At 31.7% G+C, this 16,667-nt stretch overlaps 2 protein-coding genes across 3 annotated transcripts; one reads left to right on the top strand and one right to left on the bottom strand.

Moving 5' to 3' along the window:
- Positions 1–3,183: 3,183 nt before the first annotated feature.
- On the bottom strand, positions 3,184–6,715 carry LOC101261325 (uncharacterized). Its single transcript, XM_004238305.5, has 4 exons — positions 6,220–6,715; positions 5,497–5,748; positions 5,294–5,394; positions 3,184–4,041 (listed from the first exon to the last, which is right to left on the bottom strand). Exons 1-4 carry the CDS (start codon positions 6,543–6,545, stop codon positions 3,365–3,367), a joined length of 1,356 nt encoding a protein of 451 aa, XP_004238353.2. The 5' UTR covers positions 6,546–6,715; the 3' UTR covers positions 3,184–3,364.
- A 3,263-nt stretch (positions 6,716–9,978) lies between these two features.
- Positions 9,979–15,914, top strand: LOC101261023 (uncharacterized). 2 transcript variants are annotated; one of them, XM_004238304.5, is made up of 13 exons: positions 9,979–10,271; positions 10,426–10,553; positions 11,563–11,671; positions 12,110–12,191; positions 12,262–12,332; positions 13,010–13,051; positions 13,334–13,458; positions 13,762–13,855; positions 14,010–14,076; positions 14,189–14,376; positions 14,459–14,564; positions 15,112–15,198; positions 15,576–15,914. In XM_004238304.5, exons 1-13 carry the CDS (start codon positions 10,138–10,140, stop codon positions 15,681–15,683), a joined length of 1,341 nt encoding a protein of 446 aa, XP_004238352.1. In that variant the 5' UTR covers positions 9,979–10,137; the 3' UTR covers positions 15,684–15,914. The 2 variants fall into 2 exon arrangements, with proteins under 2 accessions (XP_004238352.1, XP_010320424.1); XM_010322122.4 differs by having other exon boundaries at positions 10,024–10,271; positions 13,759–13,855.
- The last annotated feature ends 753 nt before the right edge of the window (positions 15,915–16,667 follow it).

The following is a 16,667-nucleotide window of genomic DNA, read 5'->3' as shown; positions in this document are numbered from 1 at the left end:
TTATCCTAATATATATACATATAAAAAGTGAGAATTTTAGTAAAAGGACTGGAAAAAGAAGGCCAAAGGCCCAAAGTCAATGTGGTAGGAAGCTCAAACCAAACCCATGGACAGGAACCTGCAACCAACCAGAGCCCAATCAAGATTGGGCTCTGGCCCAAAAAATGATTAACCACATGATTTGCACCACGTAGCCCATTTTAAGTGTCTTATTTAAGTTATAGTACATAGCCTTATAAAAGTATTTAATTTACGATCACCAATTTCTGATAAAACTTGTCTCTTCCTCCTACTTTGCTTAATGATGAGAAATTAAGATTTTCTTTAGATTGCCACACATATTTCATGTAAATACTCATCTTTAACTTAATTGAGCCAAAGGTCTAACATTTCTATCTCACAAAAGTCGGTGTAAGATTTGCATAGTCTCACTCATTCAAATCATATATTGTTAATTTACATGTCAAATTAGGTTTTGAGCGTAACTCACCTAAGAGAATTGTTCAAGTCCTTATATTCTTACAAGGAGCTAAGGTTTTCTTCCCTCAACAATGTATTATTGATTCTATTCATTACCCCTCACGAGTCACGCCTAGATCCAAACATTATTTATCTGGGATTCTACTATCCGCCCCAGTGCATGCACATTCATGGACCGGAGGTATTCCACCCCACAATCAAATTGAATATAGTTTTGATATCATGTTAAATTAAGCTTTGAGCCTAAATCACATCTTAAAAGTCAATTAAAAAAAAATTGTCTTAACCTTACAAGAATTCGATATGACTCATCCTACACGATACAAGATTCATTTACAATTTAGTTTTGTCTGAACGAAGTACATCATTGAATATTTTTTACATCACATAAGTAATAACTCTATGAGTGCCAGCTCAGTTAATATATTAAGTATGAGTAATATTTAAACAATAAAGAACATATTGGCAGACTGGTGAGTACGTGTACATGTACTACAATGCATTAATGCGAATCTCAGTTTTCAAAAATCAAAATACAAGGAGGGAGATGTACTAAGTTTCCATTTCAAACCGCACAATTTAATACTGCTAAATAGTCAGAAAATTTGATTACAAATTTAAATAATTTATAATATTTTTTTAAATTTTAAATAAACTGTTCTTTCTTCTATTTTAAAGTTTTAAAATAATAAACATATTTTAAAAAATAAAATAACATAGATAAAAAAAAAACAAATTCTAATCTTTTTCCTTTTAATACCCATCATTTAAAACAAGTAAATGCAAGATATTCAGTGATCTTCATTCATAATTAATTATGTATTACAACGAGGGGGTGGAAATCAAGAACCACTACTCTCAAATACTTATAAATATATACAAATAAAAGCAAATTTTTTTTGAACTTTACTAAAATAAGAGCTTAATTGCACGAGTATACCGATGTGTTTTTACACATTCGGTATATAATAACTTAAAACTCATTATTGAGTTTCCCACGCGTTATTAATATGAATTAGATTTAATAACAATCATTAATTTACTCGATATTAAGTTCATATTGTATTACTCAAAAACTCCTATTTTGATTTTCTACTAAATGATATATAGTCAAATAAAAGAAAACTAGAATGTGTATGCAATAATGTTACGGGGAAAATTGATTTGACAATGTGAGTATATTTTTAGTTCATCACTGCAGTCAAAGTGTTATCATATTTTTTCTATTGTAAACAGTATAATATAAAGTTTAATTAATTTTGCAGTGGTCCCAATATTGACCCCACGTGCCCTTCCAGCTCATCCATTAATAACAAGAAAAAAAAAGAAAGGAATACATTTATGTGATGGATTGATTCATGCGGTTACTTCAACTACTTTTTTCCTTTAATTTTGGTCATATCACGAAATTACGAATTACATGAGCATTTTTTTGAGATTATGATGAAAATTTATAAAAAATAAAATTTTATGTTAATTTTTTTAATCTAATTTTTGATATTTATATTAAAATTCAATTATATTTGAATTCAAGTTTAAAATTTTAGTTAAAAATAAAGAAGGTGTTAGTATTTCGCTATAACTTTTGTTATATAGCCTCGAAGAAGTAGATTCTGCAAGAATTAATTGCAATTAGTGTTTTAAAAAATGTATTTGGGGGAGTCTCGAGGTGGGGTACGTCTTAAAATTTGAGGCATAGGTTCCGAGCATAAAAATGTAAGTTCTGGGCGTAAAAACCTATGCCAGGAAATTTTAATTTTTTTAAAAAAACTTTTTTTCAGTAAATCATATTTTTACTGTTGGTGTAATGATATTTTTTACGTAATAATTATAATATCTTTTCTTCATTATTAATTATTAACACTCATCTCAAATAAAAATCATAAATCATTAAAAGATTTACCTCTGCTTATTTTACTAGTAATAAAACTATGAGATGGAATATACATAAAACTACGCTCCATAGATCCGTGAGACTTACGCCCCATATCTCGGAGCATAAGCTTCGCCCTATTGTGTATAAAATGCGCCGCCTCACGTTCCCGCATTTTAAACCATTGATTGCGATGATAATATATGACAATAATTTTTAATAAAATGACCGATTAATATGAGATCGTAATTAAGGAATCAACCTTTTTTCCTTGACTGTGGTAACATTAGGAACTGTAATTAATTATCAAATTCCAATCAATAAAATTACCATCATCATATTGTTACTCTTTTTTGACTCATTTCTGGCCCCAACTCTGAAAAAATCATCCACAGTTCAAAGCTATCCTTTTGAGTACTATAATGCTTCCTTTACCCTACTTCTATCTATAGTTTCTTTACCTTTATTTCTTGCAGCTTTAGAACAACAAAGGTAAATATTCAATTAAAAGAGATCAAGTTCCCTACATTATCATGTACTATAGATATATAAATCTTCATAATAACAAAATTGATATAAAGACATAAATATTTTTATATTATCAGTATTTATAACTTAAATCATGAAAGAGCGAAAGAATTTAGTGGGATAACCTATATTGACATAGAAAATGACAAGTTAAATGTTGAAGGACGGCATTTTTTTAAAGCATTAATTGAGGGGCTATATTTTAAGATATTTATTATGGTACAGTTGGGTAGATAAACTTCAAACATCACTGTATTTACTCACCTTCAACAAACTAACACTATGTAAAAAGGACAAATAAATAAAATAAATAAATATTTACAAAAATCATAGTTGGATCAGCATTACCTCACGGGTGTTACAACTTTTTTTTAACTAACTTGAAATTAGTTACATAAATTTAAGGACACAACAAAAAAGAAAAAAACAAACTAAACCGTACAAACAGCTCAAGTACAAATTAAAAAAAAAAAAACATTAAGCCTAAGATTCCAATGCTTCGTATATCACAACAAAGCATGGAAGTATAGCCCTTGGATTAAATACGTATAATTCCTCGAGATTTGAGTAAATCCCTACATGTCCAGCTACTGAATTGTATATGGTAGAGCCAGTAGCAGACAAGCCAGAACCAGAATCAGAACCAGAGCCAGAGCAATTCTCCTCCTCTTTCGTGGGAGAAGCGCCCACATTCTGCTTGACTCTACCAGCAATGACCCGACACACGATCATGGCCCTGCGTCGGGCCATACCGCTACCAAGACAATCGTGGGCCCGCCCACTACTAGCAGTTGTGCGGACTCCACTAGTTTTGTTTCCTTGGAAACCGTGACGTATGGTAGTGCAAACTCCACAACCGGGTACCGAGCCACACAAGCTGGACGAGCCACGTGCACCAAGGGCGCACGTAAGGCTCGTGCAGTAAAATCTAAGCAGCTCATTTCCATCAGCTGCACATCTTGGGTTTTTCTTGCCTGTGGCCACTGCATGTATCTTCACCGCGTCCCTACAGTCCTCGAACCGTTGGATCGTGCGTTTGGTGTTGTGGACTTTTAATATCCGTTCGATCTTACAGATCGGATTATCCTTTTTAAGCCAGCTTGATTTGAAGATTATTTCCACTATGTTACGGCTTGAATCTTCCGGACCCAACTCTGACACTGAAAATCAATCGGCTTAAATTAAAATTAACCCGCAAACATATAATATATATATATTTTTTAATATTCGATAAAAAAAATATATGAAAAAAAAAACAAAAGAAAATAAATGGGGTCTCATTTCTGGTTGGTAAGATATCAAGTCTTACTGGCCAACCAACACATTAATGTTATTAACTAATTATGAAATAATTTAGGAATAAGCTATTCCAGAATTAGTTTTATGATAAATAATTAGAACTCAAATAGCTAAACAAGATAAGAAAACATTAATTATTAAGTAGAGTGGGCTACCAAATGTATGTAATTCAAAGACAAGTAATATCTCAGTATTAAAGATTCGATTCTTTCTTAGGTATGCATTCTTAATTAATCAAAATAAAATAATCTTCAACATTATTAAACTAAAAATATTTTAATTAATTAATTTAGTATTGTAAATTAGGGTGTCATGCATGTTGTCGGTGTGGTATATGATAATAAAAAGAGAAATTAATTATCTGTCAATTAAAATTTTCCTACATGTATATAGTACTTTTCAATTTTATGAAGAGGTAGTTGGCAAATATTACTCTAGATGGTCCTTTAAATATTTAAGTGGTCCAAAAAAAAAGGCAAAATATTTATTGGGGGCTCAACCTATGTATCACAAAAATATATTTAATTAACGTACTTTATATTATTATTTTATAAAAATTGTATTAACAATTCCGTTTTGCCTCCACTAACACAATTTTGAACTTTGCCTAAAACAATTCAAAGCTTAAATGTTGTCTAAAGCTTGTCTCCTTTTACAAGATTGGAATCATCTTTTCTAGGATAAATACGAGCAAATTGAGTATTTTAAAAATAAAAAGTTACACATTTGACTGCTCAATAGAAAATATCTAAATTTACTTGTTATTATACATATATAATGTTTATATATTATATTATATATCTTATCGATTATATATTATTTTGTGTGGACTAGCTTTATATCACTTTTCCAAAAAGAGATTTTCCACATAAACTCCACCCCTACTCCTCCCTAATCTAAACAAAAGGAATATGAATATAAGTAGGAAAGAAAATATAATATATATAAGGATTTAACTTATAGACACGAATAATATACGTCATTTTGATACTGTATCTATTTAACTACTTAAAGCATATGCTTTTCAGGATACTAATTATACAAGTTTTATAGAAAATTATTTATACTTATTTTTAAGATAGTATTTGAGATTTTTCGAATATAAATATTTACCAGCATGTTTAACTGCTTGATGATGTTCTAAGCTCTCAATTTTTGGAAAAACTTCTCCACAATCTGGACATGCACAAATTGTTGACCTTGGTAAAGGGTACCTATAAAAAAAATTAAAATTAATATTTTCACTCATTAATGCTATATATCAAGATTATTAATCACAAATAAAATGTATTAGAAAAATGAAATTAAAATTATACCTGCTAGGATCTACTATCATGTGACACTCATAACATCCAGATAGCTTACGAAATTGCATTCCTCTTGATGAAGTAGTGTATGTGGAGCTACCATTACCGTTTGATCTAGCAAGAGATCTCGAACTTGAAGATGAAGGATCATGATGTGAAGTTTTATTCTTGCTTAGAAGACGAGTTTCTTGGCCTAAACTGCTACTTTCTGGGGAATTATCAGCTCTATGTACCACTCTTGTGTTGCCATGTACCACATCCCTAATGATATCGAGACATAATATAATTAAATAATTAAAATTATATCAATAATTTCTCTAATAATTTAAATTTGGATGAAATACACTACTAATCACTTCCTAGTCAATACAATTTATAATCAAAATTTTAAGACACTATTAATAAATTTAGAGATTTTGCTTTTTTATTTTTAAAAAATAAATTTTATTTATAATAAATATCGAAACGAAAAGAAAACATAAGTAAAGTCATATAGTTAAAAAAAAGAAGTGCATATAATAATGCATGTATGAATCCTAAAAAACGAGTATATTTTAATTATAAGATCGTAAAATGACTATTTTGACTTTGATTTTTTGTTATAAGATGTTTACGCAGTTCAACATGGTACGAAAGACTTGTGGGGGAGAAAAATCTATATATTTGATTTATGAAAAAAAGAGAATCGGACTCGCACGTTACGGAAATATGATTTAATTAAGTAATTAATACCTGAAACTGCATATGGAGCTACAAGAACTCAACTTAGAGTAAGCTCCAGCAGGAGCAGCAGCAGCAGCAGAAGGAGGAGGGTTTTTGGAAGCAGGATCATGAACAGTTGAGTTTTCAATTTGTTTACAAGTCAATAAGTTTTTGAATTGATCCCATGAAGATGGCTGCTTTTGTTTCTCCTTATTCTGTTTTTGTTGTTTTTTCCTCCTCTTTGAAGGTTGATTTTTTTCTGATGTTTCTGGTAAAAATGTTAACAGTGCCATTAAAAACAGAGCAAGAAAATGGGAAAAAAACAGAGCAATTGTTGAAGAAGTTCTCTTTTTCATAAGAGAAAAAGAGAGAGAGAAGTTTGTTCTAACTTTTCTATATTAATGTAAAAGAGTGTGTAGTTTATTTCTTTTTATTAATGGAGAGGGATCCAAGAAGGGGAAATAAAATTAAAAAAAAAAAATAGTTGGGTCTCTTTTATTATCTACTCCTTCTACTGTATTTATTTAATATTCTGTTTGCTGCTTCTTAGCATAAAATAATCCTGATGTATTTGTCTTTTTCTAGTTACTCTCCGATGCGTAACGTATTCATATTCATATTAAAGTTCAACTAATTTAAATTTGTATTTTATATATATTTTTTATCACAAATATCTTTTAAGAGACTTTTTGGTCAAGGTATAACAATTTAATTCTATCACATTATATTGTGTAAGGCTCATTCAATAGGGATGTATTTTCTACCGGAGCCTTTTTCATATTCAAAAACTGAGACTTTTGATTAAGGAAGCATCACGTAAAAAAGGGAGAATGCGAACGGGAGATATTTTTTTCTTATTCAGTATCTAATACTTAAATTGAAGGTTGATTAAATCTGAATTTGCGTTGGGAGGTTTCAGATTGGAGGTAGAGTGCTTTTTAACAAAGACGATTTCATATTAAAGAGACTTGAACCTGAGACTTTTGATAAAGAATGAAGAAATACTTACTGCTCTGCTGTAATTCGAAATTGATGATTAAAAATAAAGGAATCTCATTCATCTCACCATATTTTTTTTATGGTATAAGTAGATTTGCTTGCTTTTTTTTTTTTTTTTTTGTCTTAATGTATACCTTGATTAATCTATACTTAAATCAAATTGATTTTTCCCTTCTAATCTCAACCATTAATTTCATTAGATTTGACTTTGGCAAGACCGAGTAAATTGATAGTTGATCAAACATGGTGGAGTCTACACTAGAAGTGACATAAATGTAAATATTCAACTTTAAAAATGTTGACTACCGGTTTAAGTTATTTCATTTTAAAGAAAATTGCATTAAATTTAACACAAATAGTATATACACACACTAAAGGCACCTTCAATTTTATATTTCTTTCCACATTTTTCTATTTCTGTAACAAAAATCACTTTAAAACACTTATTAAGTCATTTCCCAATTTTTCACATTAATAATACTTGAAAAAAATGCATAATTTTAGCTTCTTCTTTTTTTCATAGAAAAGAAAATCAAGAATCAATGACTTTGAGTGTAAAAGAAGAGACTTCAAGAAAGAACAATTTTCCAATTTTTCACATTAATAACTTTCACCAATTTATAAATCTTATGAGATCACTCTCAAACTTTTGGAAGTTTCTGATTGTTTATATCTACGCACTTCCTCGCATGCAATAATAGCTTGGAAATCTATGTGTACATTTTGTAATTACATAACTTAAAAAAAAATCATCAAATTTGATTTTTTTTTGACAGACGAATTTTAATATCAACATTATTTATTTGACAATACATAATATATAAACAATATTTTAACTTGATCTCAATTTATATCCATGCAATCTAACTTTGAATGTGTTTAATAAAATCAAGTTAACATGTGAATCATACATGACAATTCTCGTGAGATACACCCGTCGTACGTGACAGAGGGGGTGTATCTTATATGGGATCACTCTCAAAAGTTTGGAAGCTTCTGAATGTTTATATGTACGCACTTTCTCCTTAGTTTGGAATGACTAGTCAATTTGTTCCTCATAACACATGGTGGGTTTGAAGATTCCAATAATTAGCAAAATGAAAAATGAAAAATGACAAAAGAAACCACACATATTTTGCAAAGAAAACTAGTAAACACTAACAGGGTGACTGACTTCTTATTATTATTATATGTATATATTATCCATTTAGGTTCCTCAAATTCAACAAAGTGCCTCTATCTTTTCAGTACAAATTCCCAAAAGACATCCCTATTATATTTCCACAATGTTTTCCAATCTTTCTAGCCATTATAGAGTTTAAGGCACTTAGCAACATGTGAAATTGGAACATGCTTTGCCTATAGATCTAGACAACTTGTAGTTTAAGTGGATAGCCAGCAGATAAACACAAAACCTATAAAAGGAAAAAAAAATACTAAGCTAAATACTTGTTCCCTAATTAAATAATTTATCATTACTATCTTTTTTTTTTCAGATGTAAAAAATTGGTTCGACGAATGGTTATGATTATCCTGACGCAAACATCAATAACTGATATTCTATGACTCAAAACCATGGGTTGCATCGTTCAGGGAGGGACGTACTATCACTATAACAAAAATAATCATAATTAATTCTTAATATGTATTCTTAACAGCAATTATCACTCTTTATATATGTTCCTAAAGGCTTTAACGATATTGGTTCTAATGACACTCGACTTATATCGGGTTTAGACTTTAGCACTCTTTCTGAATGTCAATATTTAATGCCGCTAAAAGTTATTTTTGTTATGGTATACACCCCAACGAAGTTATACTGATGCAACTTTATTGTTGCTTCAAGACTCTCCTACGGGTAATATTTTTTTATGTATTATCGTTTTCGTGATCAAGTTAATTATTAAAAAATGAAAGAATCTTAATGGAGTGGTTAGAAGTCAGATGCTGATTTGGCCAACCATTCACTAAGAGAAGATATTGCAGAAGGTGTTCCCTTGTCGTCCCAAAATATGCGGACATGTTCACCATTTCCACTTCTCATATCATCCACACAAAATACAATTCTTAATTAATTCACTCAAGCACACAATGTATAAACAACATTTTTTTTTAAAAAAAAAAGAATTTTAAATTGCATATAGCGATAATAATAATAATAATAATAATAATAATAATAATAATAGATTCAATACCAATTCTTTTGCAAGTATCAACAGATTTAATATCATTATAAACATGTAGTTTTCATATTCATTTGCTTATATGTGCATGTATATTTCAAAAAAATACCCTTAACTCCTATAACAAATATATATATATATATAATAAAAATAAGTTTTATCATCATAAATTTCTCAGACAAATATATGATATTTTGTGATCTCATATATGCATATACATTATGAAAAATTGTCATTTTATGATATTTCAACATGTTAATATGTTAAAAATAATCGAATTCAATAATTTGAGTGAATAATAAATAAATGAATTCTCATTTAGCATATACTAATATTTTACTTGATAAAAAATTATTAGATACAAGTTGGATTGAAATAAGTCTAGATCTAACATAAATTGAGTTGACCCTTAATATATGATAGTATTGACTTACATTGGGCTTGATGTCTATTGGAAGTCAACCTTCATAAATCAGGGGGTAATACTGCTACTATAAAAAAAATTTGAGGATGTTTTACCAAATACCTAAAGTTTAGGGGGCAAATTGAAATTTCCCCTTTTATGAATTATCCCAATTTTAAATCCCCAAAAATCTACCATTTTAGTGCCTAAATATTTATTTGTTTAAATAACAGTTCCTGTTTTGTAAATTACCCATCGTTTAGGGTTCTAGGGTTTAAACTAACAGAGAACTGAAGCTTATAGTGTAACTTCCTTCTCTACTGCTTCATCTAATGCTTAAAGATTGAATTTTTAGCAGCAAAAATGTCTATTGAAGAAGCAGTTGATGAGGATTCGAAGCAAAATCATAATAGTAGATTAACTTATGAAGGTTGCAATGTATTGCTTGACATCAATGATGGCGACCGTTTAGTTTTTTCTCGTCTTACTGCTGCCTCGTAAGTAATTACATCCGATTTTTTTTTGCTTCTGTCTGCTGCATTTAGTTTTGTAATTGAGATATAGTTGATTGATTTTAGTGCATAAAGATGCAGTTTTTTGTTCTGGATTATGGATTTTTGAACTGATGGAGAAGTTGTGTTGTGCATGCAGGACATTGAAAATTGGGAATAAGAAGTGTTCTCTTCAGCCTCTTATAGGTTGTCCATTCGGGTCTCTGTTTCAAGTGGAGCCGGGAAAAGAAGGAACCTTTTTGACTCGTTTTGTTGAGAATGCAGAAGGTATTCTTCTGATTTAGCCTTTTCATCTTCTATGAGTACTGTTTTCTCTGTTCTTCAATTAGTTATTATTACTAAGTTTATTCAACTTGGGGCGGTAGTCATTTACTGGGAGTACTTAGTTTTTGAAGTAGTCAATTACTAAAAAAGGCAGCCAGATACACTAAGCTCTTCCTATGTGCCGATCACGATGTATCATACACATCCTTACCCTCATTTCTGAAAGTGTTCTTTTTCACATCTCAGAGCCCTTGAGTTCACGTGACAGTCTGACAATTTTATGTGTAATGTAATTATATAGCATTACAGATAATAGGGCTAATCAGCCTATTATGTTTAATGGTATATACTTATAATATCTATCTGAAAGATTCTAATGCAAGGTTTTCTCAGAAAAATGCATTGCTTTGTATGGATAATCATCATAGACTCTTTTAGACTTGGAGGGAGCAAGCATGATTAACATAACTCTTTAACTTTATAACAAGGAAGATTACATGGGGTACTTAGACTTCAGTTGATGATATTTTTGCCTGTGCAAATGGCTTTTAGGGGTTGCATTTGTGGACCTTCCTGCCACATTGCAAATACCTTGTTTTTGGATAGAGCCAAAGAATGAGCTCTCGTTTTCCATGACGCATTCAAACATTTTTAGTAAAACCAGAACTAGTCTTCTTTTTAGCTTGGTTTATCCACTACAGTGTATTTCTTGCTTAAGAACCAGTTGAAGCGGGACAGAAGACTAGGATGTAGAGGTAGTATATAATTCTTTGACCAAGCTAGTATGCAAAGATAGACCAAACTAAATATGCTTATGCATCTCATGTTCAAAGGGTATCCCGGTGCACAAAGCATCCCGAGTGTCACACTGGGTTTGGGGAAGGGCCGCACCTGCAGAGTGTGATGTAGACAATCTACCCTTATACATCTCGTGTTACTTTCTCTTATTGTTCTAGTCTCTTTTTAACAAATTGTGGAATTTATAGTAACTTTTGTGCATTTTCATTATCAGGTAACGGCCTTGAAGAAAAAGACGTGGATGGATCTAAAGACAACCGTGCGCTTGTTGATAATAATACTGCTCAGAGTCTCACTAGTGAAGATATTGACGAGATGCGAAAGTGAGTTTGTCTGAGGTTCATGGTTTTATGTGGTATTGTTTATTTATTTTAGTGGGCAGTTTCAAGAATTGTGGGAAAACCTTGCATAAGAGTCTTTCGAAGGCAGTTTCAAGATACTATTTTAGTGGATATTGATAATGTGTACTTTCAGTTAATTAGACGACCTCTAGGTTTGAGAACTGCAAACTAGTCTGGGATGGTGGTATGCATCATCTGCCGCTGTTTCACTCTGTTTTGGCAAATTTCATTGATATATTAACAGAAAAATTGGAGGCTTCTGAATCCAGAATTTCTATAGATCTATATTATATTTCTTCTGATATGTTTGAACAAATTTTGTTTACAAAAGAGTTCTCTCAAGCAAAAGAAAAGGCTGCAAGATTCTTAGGTTTTCATTTAGCAGTTTTGAAGAGAAGTATTAATCTGACTATGTTGCAGGCAGGGAGCAAAAGGGGATGAAATAGTTGAAGCACTCATTGCAAACAGTGCAACTTTTGAGAAGAAGACATTATTTTCACAAGTGAGCTTGGCATTTTTGGTGTTGATTAGTTTTTCTTTGAGAAAATATGCTGACCTCTCATTGTTTGCAGGATAAGTATAGGGTTAAGAAACAGAAGAAATATGCACCTCGAGTACTTTTGAGGCGCCCCTTTGCACGAAGGTACACTCCTGTCTTTAAATCTCCTTTAGTTATTCTGGAGATAGACGTACTACTTCCTGATTTTTCCTTCATTTATAACTTAATCTTTGGAGAAGGGGAAGGTAGAACGAGATTGGATAATGTTTTCACTGCATTTCTTTGATATAGCTTAGTAAATAAAACTCTAAGATTGGTAATGTAATCAAAATTAAACAAGTTACTTTCATATGCTGCAAAATGTTGCACGTTCGCCCCAGGTGGAAGAAGGCAGTATTTCTTATTTGAGCAATGATCCAGTAACTGTCTATTTGTTGTAACTAGATTATACCACTTCATTCATGTGGAACACTCAGTTTTTCTGTGGATGAGTATGTCCTCGTATTGCTTTTTGATTAGTAAAGCATTTTAGGGCTTGTGGATTGTGTTTCACTTTTTATGATTTTCTTTTTTTAATTCAGGTGATAAGTAAAACATATAATGGTAGTTTTTCATTAATTTCTTCTAAGCACTATTGTTCTTCAAATCATATAATTGATTGTTCTGCATTTAATTTCTGAACTTGAAATCCCCAAGCTATTAGTGGTGATGTCAGATGTAGATAGTCGTAATACTACATTTGGTTTCTAGTTGCAAATCCCATAGTCGTTATCTTCCTCAATCTTTTCTTTAATTTCTAACATACCTCTTGCATTTTTCAGCATTTGTGAGGCCTACTTCAAGAAACATCCTGAAAAAATCGGGTAATAATATGGTCTTTTCTTGTGTTTGATCAAATATCTTCATCTGTTGTTTCTGGTTATGATTTGTCTTTTTGATGGGAGGGAAAGAAGGATAGACATTGATAACTTATTTTAGCATCAGAAAATCTTGAAATCTGATATATCCTCCTTGATGTTATTTTTCTTTGTGGTTCAGATGCTCACTGTAGTCTAATAACCCAAAGTTTCATATCTTATTCATTTTGCTTTGCATGATTCTGGGTTTACATGGGGGTTGATTTTATATCCTCTTGATTCCATCAGATTCATGCGAGTGGATGCACTATCTCTACTGCTCTCCTTGGGGAATGTTACTGCTAATGCAGATGTACTTGTAGTGGACATGCTCAGTGGTATTCTTACTGGTGCTATTGCAGAACGACTTGGAGGTATGTATTTGTTCTTAACTGTAGTTACATTAAGGAAATCAAGGGATATTTGTGAATTGTGACCATTGCTTTATACACATAAAATTTGATCATGCAGCCTATACTAATGGGAAATTGTATCATGTCTGTGGATTATTGCTACTGATACTGATCGTATGTTTGTCATCATGATGTGAACGGCGCTGATGCTTATAGTTGTGAAACCATGTCGAACATGTTATAGACTTATAGTATTGTTAAAGAGTGTTAATTGCTATTTAAGTTAATGACTTTTTAATATTTTCATGACAATGATATTAGCAGGTACTGGTTATGTGTGCAATACTTATCGTGGATCATCACCATATCCTGTCGATATCACAAGGATGTTTAATTTAAGCGATGAAATCTGTAAAAGGTACACTTCCTTTTGCAATGAAATAGAAAAATTACCCAATTAGTGCACAGAGAAAAAAATTGTATATTTCAGTGGATAGCTTTTGTCTAAACTCTAAATATGTTTTACTGCATTCGTACTAACTATAAACTTTGCTGTTTGTGTATGTATCTAGAATCGTGCATGCATCACTGACCGACCTGAATTCATTTCAAACTGGAGCTTCAGTGTCTGAGGGTCAGGTAAAACCATGTTGTAATGTCAAAAGTTGATCCTTTTTTGGTGTAAATTGTTTCTTCTGTAAATGCGTGCGTGGATGACTTTTAAACTTCTCTCTAAAACATGTTCCTGCAGGAAGAAACCTTACCTGTCACTCATTCTGGTGGTCTAGACGAAGTTAGTGTGCCAGCTGAAGATGGTGGCATGGATGTAACACCTGAGAGAGTTTCTTCTCCAATAATCAAGCCTGTTAAATCTATAAAAGCAGGTCAGAAAGCAACCCTCGAGGCCATCAAGTCGTGGAAAGAAAACGGTTTTTCCAGGTTTGAATTTAATCTGGGTTTTATTCTTTTCTTTGACACATAATGTTTCTCCTTCTATCTCATTTCCAATATAATATTTCAGCCTAATAATTGCTGCTCCGGAACTGGACCCATGGGGCATTATTAAAGAAGTGCTTCCTCTTTTATCATTTTCAGCTCCTTTTGCTGTTTATCACCAGTATGCTCAGGTATTGTTCTTAGCTTGCCAATCTTATTTAATGTTTCTTAGCCTGCCAGGCTGCTCATTCATTGTTCACACACACAGCCCTTTCTTATTCACTTATGCAATAGCCCAACTTCTGCATTCTTTATATGTCTAGAAAAATTTTCTAAGGATGAAGTTTAGATAAACATTTTTTAATAGTAAAACCTTATGTTATTGGATTTAGGCATCCTGTAGTGAGCATGTGGTAGCAAATCAATATCCTTTTTTCTGCTCTTTAATGTCCAAAGCTGAGTAAATAAGTCGAAGAACTAAAATAGATTTTCAGAAGGTCATTCTCATTTTCCATTTGAGAGATGCAAGCATTTGAGAGGAGATCCTGCAACAGGATCACGTCACTGCTTATATTTTGGCTAGATTTTTGTTAAAAGACTCTGCTTTCTCCCATAAACTGGTGTGGATGGGTAGGTGGGCGGGCTGTTGTGTCAATAATTGGAGCGCACTTTTTGTCACATCACCTTCCCTTTCTGTTGGAAAAATAAGACAAAACTAATCCTTTGTTTTCATTGCAGCCCCTAGCTACGTGTATGCACAACCTGCAGATTGAGAAAATGGCGATTGGATTACAAATTTCTGAACCTTGGCTACGTGAATATCAGGTTTGTTTTAACTAAACCGAAACGACCCCGAAAAGGGGATCTGACCACTTACATGATTACTTAACTTTATATTTATTTGCATTCTCCAGGGAGATTCTGTCAAGCAGATAATAGAAATTTAACTATAGCTCCACTTGAAGTAGTTTGACATGTGTACACTTTTTTTTTTTTTACTGACAACTTCTTTTTCTGTACTTGTGATCAGAATTTAGGATCTAAAGTCAATAGGTTTAAACTGAGTCTAATACACACACAAAAACTTGCATGTTTATTTGTGGATCGAACCAAAAACAATGTGTTCAGTTGAACCTGCCTCTAGATCTGCCTATGTTTGCTATAGCTTGTTAATTGTGCCTGAAATACTTGAAAACATGCAGGTACTCCCATCAAGAACCCATCCACATATGCAGATGAGCGCGTTTGGTGGTTATATACTAAGTGGCACGAAAATATCGAGCAGTGACTCCCTTACCAGCTCTAACTAGGATAAATTTTTTTGGCATCTCACTCTGCTTGGTTGTACATGTCGCTTGACGATACCATTTTCGTCTTTCGAGAATATTCCCTGTTAGAATAGATGTAGGGATTATCTTGTCTCTTTTCTGGGGCAGAAACAAGGTTACTCATGTTGTACTTTTATTCATTGATTGATGTATGCTTGCTTTTGTATGAGCAATTCTTCTAAATCAAAAGACTAAAGGGTCTTTTTCCTCTTACTTTATAAAGTATTTGAAGATTAAGTGGTAAATTGTAGAATTATATTGTTGTCTTTCTTGGATCAAGCAATTGAAGTCTGTTTTGTTGAAGAAATATAAAATATGTAATACAACATTAACAATTATTCTTCAACTCCAAACATATTGAGGCTAGCTATATGAATCATTATTATTTATGTCCCCCCGCCTCCATTTGGGTACTACTATCTATCAAACGACTTTTTCATATTCAGGTCTCGAATTCAAAATTTTATAGGACATAAGAAATCTAATATAAAAAATTGTAAATAATCTTTACACATTTTGCACACGACTTATTTGGGATGCATCATTCGATTGGGCCTCCACGGGATAGGATAGATAAAGATATTTCATGATTTGAGATATTTTATGAAATTATTTTATTCACCTTATATATAAAATAACTTATTTTATCATTTTTTTTATATAAAAAGATGGAACAAAATAATTTCTAAACTAAATAATACTCATTATCAAATATAGAATAGAATAACTCTATAAAATATTTTAAAATTATTATTTTTATGCAGCTAAAACAAACGAATTTGGAGTAGCAAGTTGACATGATGAGCAGATTGTGCGGAGTGCCGCCTAGATTTTAAAACACAAACTTTTGAAATTCAAAAAAATCCATGGAGTGTCGGTTTATCAACACACTTGTCATGACTCATGTCACACCCTTGGAGGAGTGGACAAGTTTATTACGGTTTCGTTTCAATTTAAATGATACAA

This window comes from Solanum lycopersicum, chromosome 4 (genome assembly GCF_036512215.1).
Source record: "Solanum lycopersicum chromosome 4, SLM_r2.1".
Taxonomy (NCBI): domain Eukaryota; kingdom Viridiplantae; phylum Streptophyta; class Magnoliopsida; order Solanales; family Solanaceae; genus Solanum; species Solanum lycopersicum.
This window is presented reverse-complemented; position numbering and strand designations above follow the sequence as displayed.